General features: G+C 46.6%; 1 protein-coding gene across 1 annotated transcript in view; it reads left to right on the top strand.

Annotated features, from left to right (window-relative positions):
• Positions 1 to 1,225: 1,225 nt before the first annotated feature.
• The window catches only part of abca1b (ATP-binding cassette, sub-family A (ABC1), member 1B), a 30,052-nt gene continuing 14,831 nt past the window's right edge, over positions 1,226 to 16,446 (top strand). The window contains exons 1-12 of the mRNA XM_080502288.1: positions 1,226 to 1,315; positions 4,318 to 4,407; positions 4,805 to 4,898; positions 9,737 to 9,878; positions 10,300 to 10,418; positions 12,529 to 12,647; positions 12,750 to 12,953; positions 14,389 to 14,478; positions 15,341 to 15,581; positions 15,674 to 15,813; positions 15,958 to 16,074; positions 16,202 to 16,396. Of these exons, the coding sequence (XP_080358414.1) occupies positions 4,342 to 4,407; positions 4,805 to 4,898; positions 9,737 to 9,878; positions 10,300 to 10,418; positions 12,529 to 12,647; positions 12,750 to 12,953; positions 14,389 to 14,478; positions 15,341 to 15,581; positions 15,674 to 15,813; positions 15,958 to 16,074; positions 16,202 to 16,396 (1,527 nt within the window). The 5' untranslated portion in view covers positions 1,226 to 1,315; positions 4,318 to 4,341. The remainder of the gene's footprint in view (positions 1,316 to 4,317; positions 4,408 to 4,804; positions 4,899 to 9,736; positions 9,879 to 10,299; positions 10,419 to 12,528; positions 12,648 to 12,749; positions 12,954 to 14,388; positions 14,479 to 15,340; positions 15,582 to 15,673; positions 15,814 to 15,957; positions 16,075 to 16,201; positions 16,397 to 16,446) is intronic.

Here is a 16,446-nt window from a genome sequence, read left to right as displayed (position 1 = left end):
GTTGGACATAAAAAAAAAAAAACTGAGACAAATAGGAAGCGACTAACAAAAGGCTCCTGCCTATTTGTGTGATTCGGAGATTTAATCAGGGTCTTAGGATTCAGTTTTACTTCAGGAGTCCCTCAGAGCTCCTCACTGGGCCCACTGGCTGCTTCATGTCCACATCGGGCAAACTTTTGTCCCAGCAAGAGTTTTCAAAAACATCCTGTCTGACATGTGACAGCAGAAAAGTAGTGTAAAAAAAACAAGAAAAAGAAAAAAAACACTGATATCACAGAATACTTTACTGTTTAGCACGAGTCAGCATTCCTGCAAAAGGAGGGTACAAGTCATGAAAATACGAAGAAAACGTGATCAGCATTGAAAGATTACACACACTCACACACACACACACACACACACACACACACACACACACACTATACAAATGTTGATTCCTTAACACTCTTCCTCCGCTTAAAGTAGTCCCATCCTCTATAAACACTTTGTTTATCTCACGCTCCTCTCTTCACTCCCTCTCAGTCTCCCAGTTTAAATGTTCCCACATGAACCACGGAGGAAGGTTGGTTTTTTTTTTGGTTTTTTTCTTCCTTAAAGCTGCGGCCAGCTGCGCAATGACCGATAGTAACTCCATCCTTAAATAAAAAGCCAGGTCAGCAGTTTGTCAGCTGAGAAGAGGAGGAAGACTTTTTTTTGTTTTATAAAAAATTGCTCATTCAGAGGAAATAACATATCTCAAACTTCCAGGGACTCCAAGACAAAGCTTTAACTGGCAATGTGTTCACATGCAAATTAAGATTTTTTTTTTTTTTTTTTGCGCTCATTTGCGTGAAAAGCGGCAGTAAAGACGTTTGTCTTTAAAAAATAAAACTCCGAGGAGGGGAACTACTTTACATCATCTAAACATGCCATTTTAATCAGTTAATTAGAGTTTGAACTGAGCAAGATTAACAGTTACACAAAGAAACTGAGATTATATGAAGGGCTGATTGTTTACAGCCGCAGTTATACGGGAAAGACGCGCAGTGGCGACTGCGGCTCTTTTGCGTCCAGTCTCGTGCTTTGAGCTGGCAGATGACCGTGGATGGATGAAGAGGAGGAGGAGGAGGAGGAGGAGGAGGAGTCCCAGCCCGAGCCACGGCCTCCTCACCGGTGAGAGTCCACCTTTATTTGCGGCAGCGCAGTGGTCTCCTGCGCACAATCCGCTCCGCTCCTTTTTTATTTTGCGCACCGCTCCTGCTCATCTGATCCGTCCTGAACCCGGTCCCCCGAGGGGACAGCTCGGTGCCGGTGTCCCCGCCACAACAACGGAGAGGTAAACACTTTTTTTTTTCTTGGAATGCTTTCAGATTTAAAAAAAAGAAGAAAAAGGTTTTTTTTTTCTTTATAAAACGCGGAGGGAGAAAAAAAGGACTGGAATCACATGGAATCCGGAGGAAATATGCTCCGCTTTGTCTCTGCGGGTGCTTAAAGTTGACTCCGAGCAGTTAGACGTCTTGAAAAAGAGTTTTTCTGACTTTAAAAAAGTTCGGATTTGGTGCGAGTTTGAGAAGAGAGGGGGTGCAGTTCGCGTCTTGGCCGCTGGGGGGCGAATCGCCGCGAGTTCCCACTCGAGCCTGATTGAACGCTTCTTCCTGTCAGTCATTCAAAACACTCTCTTGTATCACTCTTTCATTTGTCCCTCCTTCATCTGACACTTTACTCTCTCTTCATCTGAATCTTTCATTCATCTCACCTTTTTCTTTTCACTCTACTTCACTTTGTTATCTAAGAAGGAGCGTGGAAAGAAAACTCATCATCATCTTTTTAATTCTTCATTCATTAAGCTTATCTTCAGTTTTGTCCCTCTGGAGTCACAAAGGACTCAGTAGGCGTTGATTGATCAGTGAAACTGATCAGAGGCCTGTTCTTGTGAGAAAGATTAGGTTTGCACAGTGAGTCCAGGGGCCCTGGATGGTGATTGTCTGTGATTGAATCCTCTCAACGTGGAGATAAAACCCACAGAAGAAAACAACAAAAAAAAAAAAAAGAAAAGAAGTCCCCCCAGTCAACAAACAGCTGACTCAGCACTGCTCATGAGAGGCTTCAACCAAAAAAAGTGAACGGATTTCAATAAAGAACATGTTTTTTTTTGTCGTTATCTGGACAGCCAGCAGACTCACAGGGAAAACAGACGGAAATGAGTGGAAAGAGTTGGAGCCGAGGTTTAAAACAGAATATTTTAAAAACAAGTGAAAGCTGGAATCGTGAGGCAGACAGATGCAGATTAGGAAAAAGATTACAAAACACGTAAAAACCAAAATGTTGCAGGAAATCTTGAAATACGACTGGAGAGTTCAGCCTCCCAAATAAATCAAAGTTGTTGTTTTTTTTTTGCTTAAAGTGAGAGTTTTCCTAAAGGTTCTCCAGGTGGCGTGTGCAGCCAGAGCCGTTAACGGTGACCTGTTGAAGAGAGTCCAGTGGTTATCGTTTTCTGATCCCCCCTCCTCCTCCTCCTCCTCCTTGATACCGGCCCGACTGATAAGCCCTCGTCCTCACAATAACACGCCGCTCGCACTTTGTGACTTCACACCTCAGATAAAGCTAACGGGTCGGCGGCGCCGCGTGTGAGGTATTCAAAAACGCATCTTCGGTGTTCACTGTGAGCCCCCGGCGCCGCGGTGACCCCTTCCCCTCGTCCTGGACGTCTCAGATTGCTGGACGCGTGGCGTTTCACGTCTTTTAAAACCCCTCGGGAACATTTCCGCCAGTCGACAGTGAGAGTTTGAGGGTTAGTTTCTCACATCTGAAGCTTCAAATCTGGGGGTGTGGGGGGGGCTTCAGGTTACGACGCTCCCCGTTACAATGAGTAGCGAGTACTTTAGTAGTGACGCAGTAATTAGAGTAAAGTGTGTGGAAGATGGCAGAGCTCTAGCGGAGCAGGCCGTCTCACACTGTCGGACAAAATGTGAAATATTTGTCTTCACGGCTGCTGTGTTTGCAGATATATATATGTGTGTGTGTGTTTGTGTGTGTATATGTATGTATGTATGTATGTATGTATGTATGTATGTATGTATGTATGTATGTATGTATGTATGTATGTATGTATGTATGTACATACATACATATTACCCTACTGATGATGTGTTGTTGCAATAGTAATCCATACTACCATACAGGTAGTATGGTACATATATATATATATATATATATATATATATGTATGTATGTACCATATATATATATATAGTACAGCTTTTTTTTTAATGTAATTTCTCAACAAAACATCTTGAAGTAACGTCATCTTTTAAAAAAAATTATGAATGATGTGAAATATTGAGCTCATGTTTTTTTTAATTGAGATATGAAGGTTTTAAAATGTGGCATCACCTGCTTAAAAAGCCATTAGAAGCCCTTCTGGTTGAACTTAGATTTTTCCACACTGTTAGATTGTTGTTGTTTTTCAAGTGTGCAAGTTAAAAAAACAAAACAATTATACAGACAATCTTCAATTAAATTCCGCTGTTTAGCTTGTATTGTATCAACTAATCCTCTTAAATTGGCTTTATATTCTATAGAAATAAAGTCAACATGTCCACCCGAGACGTGAAATCAGGTTCTCAGCTCAGTTTGCTTCAGGTTCTTCCAGTTGACCTGCCGATGTTTAGAAGTTCATTCCATGCGGTTATTTCTGTCAAGTAATTGGTCCTCATCTGCACTTGAAGAGTTCCGTCGGATTTCCTGCTTTGGAGCAGAAATAACTCGGGAGTTTGAGCAAATCATTAAGAGCGGATCTGGAACTGAGCCACGCAGTCGTCACGTGTTGTGAGTGTGAAATTATTGCAAGTCTGGCAGATTTGGAGCATTTTTTATTTTTTTTATTTTGTAGATGTGGAAAAAGGTGAGAGGTCAACACATGGTTCTGTCAGTCCTCTGATGAGGATGATGATGATGAGGATGAAGTGACTCAACAACAAGTTTTCAGAATAGCCTATAGTAATGGAATTCGATAAAGGTGTGTGTGAGCGTGCAGTTGTGCATTCATGCATGTGTGTGTGTGTGTGTGTGTGTGTGTGGCAGAGGTTAGGTTTGCTCAGGCCGCCGCTGACACGTCCCCGCTGATAACTGGATAACTGCCAGTCTGATCAGCAGCTTCACTATCAGTCCGCTTCCTAGAATATCTGATCTCACCTTTGACTTTGCCTGTGTGTGTGTGTGTGTGTGTGTGTGTGTGTGTGTGTGTGTGTGTGTGTGTGTGTGTGTGTGTGTGTGTGTGTGTGTGTGTGTGTGTGTGTGTGTGTGTGTGTGTGTGTGTGTGTGTCTTGTCCTCCACAGAGTCACTGACTGACGGTGTTGAACATGTCCATCTGTACTCAGCTGGGTCTGCTGCTATGGAAGAACTTCACCTACAGAAGAAGACAGACAGTCAGTGACACACACACACGCACGCACGCACACACACACACACACACACACACACACGCACACACACACACACACTGACCTCAAAACTTCCCCTCGCCAGTCTCTCGTACGCCCACATCTCCAATTCTTGAACTCTTCACTCACTCACTCTCTCACTTCTCACCCTCCCATTGGTCGCTTTCTCATCCGTCACCCTTCCACGCCACGCTCCCCCCACCTCATCCTTTGTCCTCCACCGCACAACACCTCACTATGTCGTCTCACTCTCTTAACATCTCACCTCCCTCTTGGTGTTGTCACGGTAACGTACCGCTCCTCTTCATGGATTTCATGTCGGTCTTTCTGCTGACTCTCTCTCTCTCTCTCTCTCTCTCTCTCTCTCTCTCTCCCTCTCTAGTTGCAGCTCCTCGTGGAAATCGTCTGGCCACTCTTCATCTTCTTCATCCTCATCGCCGTGCGGCTCAACTACCCGCCGTACGAACAGCATGAGTGTGAGTGTGAACTTCATTCGTTTGAACAGAGGAAGTGTGGAATCGATATTGTAGAGGAGGTGTAGAAGGAGGTGTGGAGGAGGAGGTGTAGCTCCTGCCCCCCCCCCCCCCGCCCCCCCTCCTGCTGGGGTCTGACCAGGTCCCGGAGTCCCGGCTCAGTGTTCCCGTCAGAAAGCAGAAGCTGCGGGACGAAGTCGCTTTCACTTCATTTTTCTGCACTGATTCACGACAGCATGTGAGGCCCGGCGTGTTTGGACTCGTCGCCCAGGCGGCAGCTTCCACAAACTCCTCCGTGTCCCCGCCGCGCTCCTTTTATCTCGCGTTTAATTTGAGGAACAATAGCGGGAGTTAAAGGTCATTCAGGTTTGAACTGGATTCGCATTTGCACACTTCACACGCAGGAATTTCTCTGTTTGTTCATCACAGACAGAGAAATGTCCTTTATTTTAAATTATGTGAGTTTTCTGTCCCTGAAGAAGAATGTAGATTCCAAAGCCACCTCTAAACGTACAAAATGTGGAAAAATTTAAAATAAGAATGGTAAGCGCTCAAACATACAAAATAAACATTTAAAACATGTAAAACAATGATATTTTATCAAGAAAACGAGGCTCTCAAATCAGCCGTTGATGTTGGCCGCCCTCCGTTCTGAGAGGAGAAAAAGGAAAAGGAGGAGGAGGAAATTCTTGAAATGATTTCATAATGTGACACCGAATTTTGTGATGCAATTTCATGTTCCCACCGAACGAAACAGGAAGGAACAAGTTAAAGACAAACGCCGCATCCAGTAAGACTCGTGCGGCATAAATCACCCGTTCAAAACCTCAGAATGAATGGATGAGGGTCCGTGGACCCGCTCCACACTTTGGACTTTACAGACTGGATGAAAGAGGGGAATAATTTCCGCGTTTGTGGAAGCGTATAGGCGTACGGATTGAAAGCATCGTCCTGTTGGGACGTTTCCAAGAGTCCTAAGTCGCAGTGTGACGTCACTTTCGGCAGAAATGTTCGCTACACACCCACGTTAAGGAGAGAAAAAAAGATTTCTTCCACTTAAAATGGGACTTCATCCAAACGGTTATAGAGAAAAACAATCAGTCATTTAGTTCAATCAAGACTGAAGTCTCCGAACATGTTTATACTGGGAGTTCTGGGAAGGAACGCGCGGCTGTAGGCAAGTTTATTTGTATGGTAACATCGAGATCGAGGAACACATGAGCACTAAACAAGTAAGAAATGGATAAAAATGAGTCAAATCTATATCGTCTGAGCAAATAATAATAATCGGAAAGATGTGAGCGTGTCGCTTCACCTCGTTGCTTCCAACTGCGGAAACGTCGTATTTACTACAAGTGACTCTGAGGTTTATTCAGGCTCGAATTCAAAGCTTTATGGAGAAGAAATAACATTTTGGAGTCAGTCTGTTGACACGACGCCAGCCGGTCAGGTGTTGAAGCTCAGCTGTATTATGCCCTGCTCTCTTTTGTTTTGGCGAGCCGCACAATAATCCAGAACGAATGCGTGAACAACTTTTCCCCCCAAAGCTCCTTCGGTCAGAAATCCTTTAATTCAGACTGATTCTGTAATGGTCTTAAATAGATCGTTGGATTTCAGGCCTGAGGTCATAATTACACACCTGGATTTCTGGCTTGGTTCGTCCTGACGCAGCCACTGGTTAACTTCAGAATAATAGCGGCCCAAGGATGGAGCCCTGAGGAACCCCACAAGTGATTTTTTTTTTTTTTTTTTTTTTTAATATGCATCAAACACCATAGTTATAATTACCAATCAAGAAATAATAGTTCCCTTCTTGCAATGAAAATCTTGTCTTGTTCCATCTTGTATTTTGATTTATTGGTAGATTGAGGCGCAATAAGTGTTGAACTTCAGCCGAAACACTTTCAGTTTGTAAAATTGGAAGAAAATTGATTTTATTTATTTTAATTTGTTAAACACCGATCAAAGAAATAATTAAAAAAACAAAAAAAATTTAAGCCAATTTAATGCAGTTCCAGAAATTCCCAGCCGATTTTTAGTTTATCAAGCTGTATGTTGTCCAAAGCAGCACTGAGAACCAAGAAACACTAAAAGTGAGACTCTGGAAAACGTCACTGCTCATGTTGACGTCATTCAGCGCTGCTGCTTTTATACGAGCCTGTCACTGATAATTAATGATGTATTCGGATTATATATATTTTTGTTAAATTACTGCTGCTCTCAGCGCCTTTGGAAACATTCCTATCTGGTCTGTGATGATCTGCAGTCCATCCGGAGTTACGCCGTTAAAAAAAAATAAAACAACATTAAAGGTTGTGGATGAAGTGTAGAGGTGATAATGTCAGATCATCTATTGCCACTCGAGTCTTGAGCTTTCGCCAACAATCCTCTGCTGGATTGGTCTGTGACCATGAGCAGCTTTGGCCCTGACCTTTACTGTGGCATCACTGATGGTTATCACTTTAGTGCTGAAGTTATCTACAAGTTTATTGAGAGAAGCTCAGGGAAGAGCTCATGTGTGCGTGTGTGTGAATGCCTGCAATGTATATCTGCCAAGTGTGTTTTAGTTCCACTGAGGTAGACACTTTAAATGAAACACAGCCACAATTCGTAAAAAAAAAAAAATCCTTCATCATAACCTGGGAAATGTTTAGATCTCTGGAAATGTGTGTCTTGTCATGTGAGGAATGTGTTACATGTTGGATCCAAACAAGTCCAGAGGGAATGAACAGTCGTAGCGCCTGGATCGTCGAGACGAACGTTGAAATCGCTCAGTGTGAGCGGAGTTGTAATCGATATGTTGAAACGTTCAAAACCTCCACAGTTATCACAGTATGGCGACTCCACCCACTTTCCTCCACTCTGTGTAGTGTAGAGCAACCGGCTGCTGCACGTTTTCCTTCATTTAACCAAGTTTGTGTTAAAAACATGAAGTACATTTTTTTTTTCTTAGTGATTCTCCCACATATGCAGCATGTTTTTTAGTTTTTTTTTAATCAAGCCGCCCCCAAAGGGCTTTACATTGGTCGTCACCTTCACCCAGTCACACACCGACATGTTGACAATCCATCTAACGTGAGCAGATGGAGGATCTCGGTCAAGGACGGGTAAACATATGGTCGGGGGAGATCTGTCTTGAAACCCTGCAACCTTGTAATTAAAAAAAAACAACAACTCACAACTCACAATACGATTGACAAATAAAAGTCCAACACAGACGTGACACGTAGGTATAAAAGTAGTGTCGTATTTCATGAACATTGCTTTTTGAGACCTGCTATCACGTCTCTCACGTCTGACGATTGGTGTATTTGAACTCATCCATGATGTCGGACTATGAATGAATGAATGAATGAATGAATTACAGTTTCAGTATAAGTGCAGTTGATTAATTTTTGTGCAGTTCATGGTACAAGTTCACACACCTGTGATTTTTCACTGTTTCCACAATATACTTGTAACCGAAATGGGTAGAGGCTGAAGCCAAGGCTTATTTTAATCTATCCCTTAAAAACCCGTGCGGTTACCCCAGACACCAGTGATACAAAAACTATAATCAAATTTTATTTTTTTTTAAAAAGCAACTGGAGAAAGAAAAATAAATAAATAAATAATAAAAATAGTAGTCGTAATACGGGAGAAAAAATTAATATAGAACATAACAGAAGTAATACATGAGAAAAACCCAACCAAACAAAAAGAAGTAGCAGAAATTATTGTTCATTGTAACCATTAATTATTTTTCTTTTTACTGTTTTTTGAAGCAGAACAGTGACTTGCACAGTTTTAAGTTGTCACTCCCAGAATAGAAACACATCTGTATTTAACGTTGGTTTTCGCACCACCTTTTTCAAATATACACGGTCCTCTTAAGTTGGAGAAAAGCATTCCACTATTTAGTTCATGGGCCAGCGGCCTTTTTTTTTTTTTTTTTACAAAGTGGTACGATCCGGGTGGGCATGGTCGCTTTTAGAAATCACAGCTCGGCAAAGATCGGAAATTGTGAAAAGAATATAACTGTGAAAATAATAACTCCATCAAAGAGTGATCTACATTTGCAATAAATACCTACTTATAGGTAATTTGATATGGGGAATTCCTTTATGGCACTCTAATTATCATTACAGGTCAGGTCAATTTAAAAAAAAAAAAAAAAAAAAAACCTGGGCAAAATTAAGGATATGACTCCTTTAACCTGCTCCAGATACCAACACATATATTTTAGCATCGTCCACACGCAAACGCCGCTTCATGTGAACGCATCAGTTTGTTTTTTTTTACCGCTAGCCGGTCCACCTTTCTGCCTGTCATACGTGTAGTTGTGTGTCGGAGTGACCTGCGTGCGCCGCTTTATCTAATCTGCGTTGGGATTAGCAGCGCGTTGCGAGTCTTAAAGGTTTCTGATAGCAGCGTCTCTTGCTCCACGTTGAGCTGACGCCGGCAGCGGCGGAGAGTTTAAAGGTCACTGCTGAGGCTCCCCTGTGGCGCTCTGAGGAAGCTGCAGCGATAACCGGCCGGCCGCAGGTCATCCGGCCCCCGAGGCGTGTTTCCAATCCCCATTTGATCAGATCCTTTTCGCAGGAAATAATACAATTCAAGCGAAGCCAGCAGCTCTGGAAGTGTAGCCCTTGTGAGGGGCCAGAGAGTTCAACCACAACAGTTACAGACTATATATGAAGAGCGAGGCGGCAGGACGGCGTTCTATGACGGGACAAACAAAAATGAAGGAGGACGTTGGGTTGTCTGCTGCTAAACTGCTAGTTTGAGGAGTCAGCGTGCGGAAGGTGGTCTTAACGCTCCGCTGATGTGTGCTGTGATGTCACTTCCGGTTCCTCCCGCAGGTCATTTTCCCAACAAGGCGATGCCGTCGGCCGGCACGCTGCCGTGGATCCAGGGGATCCTCTGCAACGCCAACAACCCCTGCTTCCGTAACCCGACGCCTGGCGAGTCCCCGGGCGTGGTGGGCAACTTCAACGACTCCATGTGAGATCTGTGTGTGTGTGTGTGTGTGACAGCGTCACATTCAGACCCGGCCTTAGCACTACGTCTACGACGCCAAACGGCTCGGCGCGGTTCTGGAGTCATCGGTATCCGCTATAACCTCCGACATCCATGTTGTTTCCCGTCGTTTCTTAGAAAAATCCCGTAGAAGCATCGCTAGCTTTTAAAGACTGTATCCCTCTGTGTATTGTGTATAACGTACGTATTTTCCATGCGACGCGTGCCGTTCACACGACGACGCCTTTCGTCCCACGTCCGCCCCGGGGGGAAGCGATCTGAGTGAAATCGCTTCGGCTTCCTGTTCACGCTTGTCCTGCGACGAGCCGGAGCGCGTGTTCCCCCGGCGGGCCTGAACTTCCCCGGCGTCCTTCGCTGAGCTCAGCTCCTCCTTGTGTCTCCACAGAATCTCTCACCTGTTCTCGGACGTGAAGAAGATTCTCCTCTACAGTCAGAATGATAAAAACCTGGAGGGGTTCAAGGAGCTGGCAGTCGCTCTGAAGGGCCTGCAGGCATCCCGCTCAGGTGTGTGTGTGTGTGTGTGTGTATTGCAGCTTATATATGGAATTAAAATATAGTCTCTGTGTTGAGTCTACATTAATTCCATGGTTTGCCATGAATAAATGTCCATTACAAGCTTCAGTCTCAAGTTGAAAAAATGCGATTAATCGCACTTAATTACCGAAATTTGTGCAATTAATTAGTGCTGATTATTAGCGCTGCAAATCGATTAAAAAAAAAATTAACGAATTAATCGCACTAGTTAATCAGGATCTCAACCTCTTGTTGCATAATTGACCAGTTATTTGGGGTTTCGTGTTCGTCCCGCAGCTTCATGTTGTTCAGTCGGACCACATTTAGTGGTGAATCCTTGATTTTTGCCCTCATCTGAGCTCTCAGTCTGCAGACCATCACATCACAGTCCCCCGGGGTTTCATGGTCTCTCCTCTGACGGGTTCTCAGACCCGAGGACTTTTCACAGGGTCCGTCCTCTCAGGCGTTTCAGGCTCATTGAACACCGAGAATTTTGCTCCTTTTGTGTGTTAATGTGCACTTTAATCTCTCTGTGTAGGGGGGGGGGGGGGGGCGTTTCTCCTCTCTACCTGCACCAACCTGCTGGCCTTCATCTTCCCCCCTCCTCTTCCCCTTGCTCCTCTATGTTCCTCATCGAGCGCTCTGATTGGTCAGGAGCAGCTGGTATGATGAGGGGGCGTGAGGCGAGCTGCGGCAGGTTAACACGATCCTGGATTAGACTGTAACAGAGCTGATCCAAACCCCAAACCAGGACCCGATGGAGTCTACCACATTAGACCCAGGACCCTGTGGGGTCCAGGTCAAACCAGGACCCCACAGGGTCCACATCAAACCAGTATTCTCTGGAGTCCAAATGAAATCATGACATCTAGTTTCTTGTGTCATCCTTGTAGTTGAGTCTGGATGTACGATTGCTGGCTCTGAAGTTGTGAGAGTAACTGAGTTCTTCGTCACCTCCTGACTCGGCTGGGGGTTCAGGGGGGGTATATGGGGGGGGTTTGGAGGGTCAGAGGGGGGGCATGTGGTGGTGGATTGTGATTGGCTGCCCCTGTGGCTCCGCCTCTGCAGATTGCAGTTAATGTGGAGTCACACTGAGCGTCAAGAGGGTTCAGACAAACTGCAGCTGAACAAACGCGTCGTCCACTGAGTTCACATCAGACTGGAACCAGGACAGGGACCTGGAACAGGCCCAGCATCTGGATCTGGATCTGGATCTGGATCTGGATCCGGATCTGGACACAGATATTTCAGTAGTACTTCACTTCTCAATGTGTCCCTCTGTGTCTGCGATGGTTTGTCAGATTGTATTGGTGTACAAAGGTTGTGTCGACGCCTTAGTGGGTACAGTGCATGTCTATTGAGAAGGTCTCAGGTTGAAATCCACTTGCACACGTGTTGAAGTGCCCTTGAGCAAGACTCCAAACCCCAAAGGATAGATTCGGCCGCCGCCGTTGGTGTGTGAATGAATGGGTGAACGTGACTTACAGTGCAAAAGCGCCTCGATGTAAGTACAGTCCACCGAGAGTTTTCTATCTGCAGCAGACGAGCTGATTGGGACAGACGTCCCTCTGCAGGGGGTCACAGGAGACTCATTTGACCAATTCCGTCAGTGCGAGCTGCCGCTGCTTGTCCCCCGCCCCGCCTCTGCACCCAGCATGCTCACTGCGACCCCAGGTGACCCCTGAGCCTTCCACTCACTTCCTAATGAGGAGCCCTCCCGTCGGGAATGAGAGCGAGCCGGAGTCGGTTGACGGGTCGGCGCAAACGTCCACACTGCACCGCCTTAAAGTCCTCAAGGGTAAAAACTACTGCGGAGGTCGCCGGGACTGTCGTCTCGGCGTGTTTGAACCTGCAGGAGAAGAACGGGGGGGGGCTCACCTGTTGTGCAACGAAACAGCTGCTCTGACCACGCAGACATGTGACAAGTCTTCACCTGCACAGGAAATGTGTCCCCAAAACAACCAAGTATAGTCAACTTCCTGTCCGATTGGGTTCTCTCTCTGATGATGTCACGGGGTCAAGCATCCGACCAGGAGGATGAAGAGGATGAGGAGGAATAGGAGGCGCTCCTGATCAGACCCTTTAATTTGTTTACCTGCAGGCTTCAAGCTGAAACATTTCCTCCGGGACGATGAGACCTTGTCCAGCTTCTTGAGAAATGCCACGTTGCCCGAAAACAGCATCCGGGTCATCCGAGACGCCGACGTCAACCTGGAGAAGGTGAGTTCTGCACGTGCTCAGTGGGACGGAAGGCTGTCTTCCAGCTGTGACAGCTATGAACACATGAATAACAGGAGGTGTCCCTCTTTATCTCTGTCCCAGGTCCTACTGCGGGGGTTTGGGGTACACCTCAGGAGCATGTGTCCCAGAAATGGGGGCGCCTGGAGTCCCGACGACTTCGTGAGCCTGTCGGACCCTCAGGTGTCGCTGCAGGTCCAGGAAATAATCTGCCGGGCGCCGGTCAGCTGGCTGAACCACGCCGAGGAGCTCTTCTTAAGCAACCTGGACTTCCTTAAACCCATCCAGGTAGGACAGCGCCACTCCACCAACACGTCCCACATGAGGTCCTGAACCACAGAAAGCACTAGATTTAAAAAGAAAAACATTTCTGTCTGAAAAATGAAATTCATCAATCAAGTGTCCTGGTTTTATGGAAATAACCTCTCATTTGTAAAGTTCAGGCACAAGTTCCGCTTGCATGGTAAAATTAAGCTCTTAATTTTGTCTGTGGGATGAAGTTCAGTTCTTAGGCGTCTTTGAAATGTCAGATTAAAACCTGAATTATGTCTAAAAGGTTAAATTCATCACTCATTTCTGACTCAACAAGAAAAAAAAAAAAACACTCATTGTATTGTGCAGGTGAATTGCAGCCCTCAGTTTTGTCTGATAGGCATGAAGTTTGACCCTTGCTTCTGTTGAAGGTGGAAATTCATCCTCTAGTTCTGTGTGAATGTTGAAGTTCAGTCTCCATTTAGCCCTCAGTTCTGTCTTGCAGGCTCATTTGGTTCATTTGAGGCCGCTGCGAGATTTTCTGTTCAGAATTCGGAGGGTGTTTCCTTCTCATTGAGCTCAGGTGACGTTCTGAAGGTGTGTGCGTGGGAGAGAGAGAGAGAGAGAGAGAGAGAGAGTGAGAGAGAGAGAGAGAGAGAGAGAGAGAGAGAGAGAGAGAGTGGGAGGAGGCGTGTCTCGGCCTGTCTGCACTCACTACAGTCTCAGTTTTCGTAGCCTGGAGACCAGTTTTTAGGGCCCGGGCCTCTTTTGTGTGCCGAAACGTACGAGAGTCACAAATCTGCAGCGAGAGTCTCCGGCCCGATCCGTTGGAGGGTTCAAATCCCAGGAAATACGGAGCGAACAAACCACAGGCGACATGGCAACATAAAAACGTGACAGCAGGATTCACCGACTCATTTCTTCTCTCATGGCTTCATTTCTACTTTCTCGCTGGTGAAAAGTCACAGAGGACACACACACACACACACACACACACACGCACACACACACACAGACAAAGTTCTGTTTGTGACCGGGTTTACAGATTTAGAGGAGTTAATAAATCTGAGAGACAAGAATCGTGACTTGGAGAAACAGAAACAGACGCGCGCGCACACACACACACACACACATACACACATGTCAGGTAGAACAGACAGCACCCCCTGCCAGAATGTGGCAGTACTGCAGCTTCACGCTGACTTCAGGGTTGAGTTGCTCTGGAGCCGATGGGCGAGGGCCGGAGACACCCTGGACACGTCTCCAGTCCATCACAGGACAAACACACTCACAGTTCACACCTTGGGACAATTAAGACTGACGAATTAACCTCACATGCATGTTTTTTTGGGGGGAAAATCCTAGAATGTAATGACCGTGTGGTTTGAAGTTCCTCTAACCGACAGAAAGGTGCCACATGAAGTGTCTCTGAAGCTGAAATGTGAAAATCTCTGTGTCTTTTGTGACCCAGCGGGACGTCAGGGCAGACCCCGAGGCCGTCCAACAGGTCGCCAGGGCAACCAACAGCCTGCTGAACAGTTTGAGTTCACTGGCAGTCGAGGTAAGCGACACATCATCCTGCAATAAAATCCTTCAGACTCCGGTCAAAGACGCTGTTTTCCTAGTTGTAAATGTGTCTTCCAATCAGAGACAAACCCGTTGTCCCCCCCACATCCCAACACTGATTTCTCTCCCCTGTCACCTGTCCTCAAATCAGACCTGGTCAGAGTCAAGAGATACCAGATAATCGTGTCGCCAAAGCCGTGTCGTGTCCCCCCGCGGGCGGCCGTGGGGTCGTAGGGTTTAACTTGGCGGGGCGTTTGACAAGAGCCTCTGGGAGCTCCAGCTGTACAAAGACTGGACGTCTTAGCGGGACTTCACTTCACACACGACTCTCGAGTCGAGCGACAACAAACAGTCTGCGTCCGTCTGCGCTCGTCTGCATCCCACAGAGCCGCCGGGAGGCTGGGAAGCTGCAGCTGTCACGGAGACTGGCAGCGACGCTGAGGCCGCGCCGAAATGCTACCACTGCGCACACACACACACTCAAATGTGCTGACTCAGCCATTGTGCGTTCGACATGAAACAAAAGTAAAGTGTAAAAAGAAAAAAGAAAAAAAACAGTTGGAATCTTATGTGTTTGATGTGGCAGCGGGGGGATTCAGTGGTTTAATAATGCCAGTTTTAATATAAACTGTCCAATTACGACACACCCATGTGTTTGCACTTATACAGAGGAAACAAAACAACGGTCCCACACGAGCGGTGGAAGACGGAGGAAAGTAAAAGTTCCCTTTAAACAGCCTGATAAACTGCAGAACAACTGCAAATGCAGAAGTGAGAGTACAGACTGCGAGAGGGGAAAGGACAGATACTACAGGAGACCTTTGACCCTTTGACACTTTTCGTCTTTCCTTTCCCAGATGGCCAGTATGAAGAGCTGGATCAAGCTGAGGAACGAGATAGTCTTCCTGACGCACAACGCCACGTCCTCGCCCAGCGCCATGTACCAAGCCGTGTCCAGGATCGTGTGCGGTCACCCCGAGGGCGGCGGCCTGCAGATAAAGTCCCTCAACTGGTACGAAGACAGCAACTACAAGGCTCTGTTCGGCAACCACAACAGCAGCGAGGACGAGCCCGTGTCACTGTACGACAACTCCACCAGTGAGTTCCTACGCCGCGGACATAGCTTCACACACCGCCGCAAAGCCTCACAAACCAACATGGAGAATGTATGTGTGTGTGTGTGTGTGTAGCTCCGTACTGCAACAGCCTTGTCAGGACCATGGACTCAAACCCAATGTCAAGGATGATCTGGCAGGCGGCGAAGCCTCTGCTCATGGGGAAGATCCTCTACACGCCGCACACGCCGGCCACCCAAAAGGTCATCCACGAGGTACTGTCAGTCACACACACACCTACTCCTGACTGCACCGTGTCCTTGAGTGCCGAGAAAGACGCCTAGAAATTAAATTATTATTATTGTTTATTATTGGAGAGCGAGCGACTCGATAGTCTATCCTGTCTGTGCCGTCTCCAGGTGAACCGGACCTTCCAGGAACTCGGTGTGTTCAGAGAGCTGGGCGGGATGTGGGAGGAGATGAGGCCCAAAGTGTGGAGCTTCATGGAGAACAGCGAACAGATGGACCTGATCCGGGTGAGGAGTCGCCGCCCACCACCCCCCCTCCACCCGTTCCCCTCCTTCCTCCGGTGATTTTTTTTTTTTTTTTTCTGTTTGTAGACGGTCTGTTAACTGTGTCGTTCTTCCCTCTTTCGTCCCTCAGAGTCTGCTGAGAAACAACGTCACTGCCAGGTTCTTCCGCGCGAAGCTGTCCGACACCGACTGGACCGTCGCCGACTTGTCCAGGTTTTTATCCAAGCAGGCGGACCACCGGCATCACCCGGACGGCGCCATCACCTGGAGGGAAGTGTTCAACGAGACCGACCAGGCCATCATGAGCATCTCTCGTTTCATGGAGGCGAGTGTTTCCCCGCCTGCCAATTGTTTTACAACTGATTTTAGGATTTT

This window comes from Blennius ocellaris, assembly GCF_963422515.1.
Source record: "Blennius ocellaris genome assembly, chromosome: 9".
Taxonomy (NCBI): domain Eukaryota; kingdom Metazoa; phylum Chordata; class Actinopteri; order Blenniiformes; family Blenniidae; genus Blennius; species Blennius ocellaris.
This window is presented reverse-complemented; position numbering and strand designations above follow the sequence as displayed.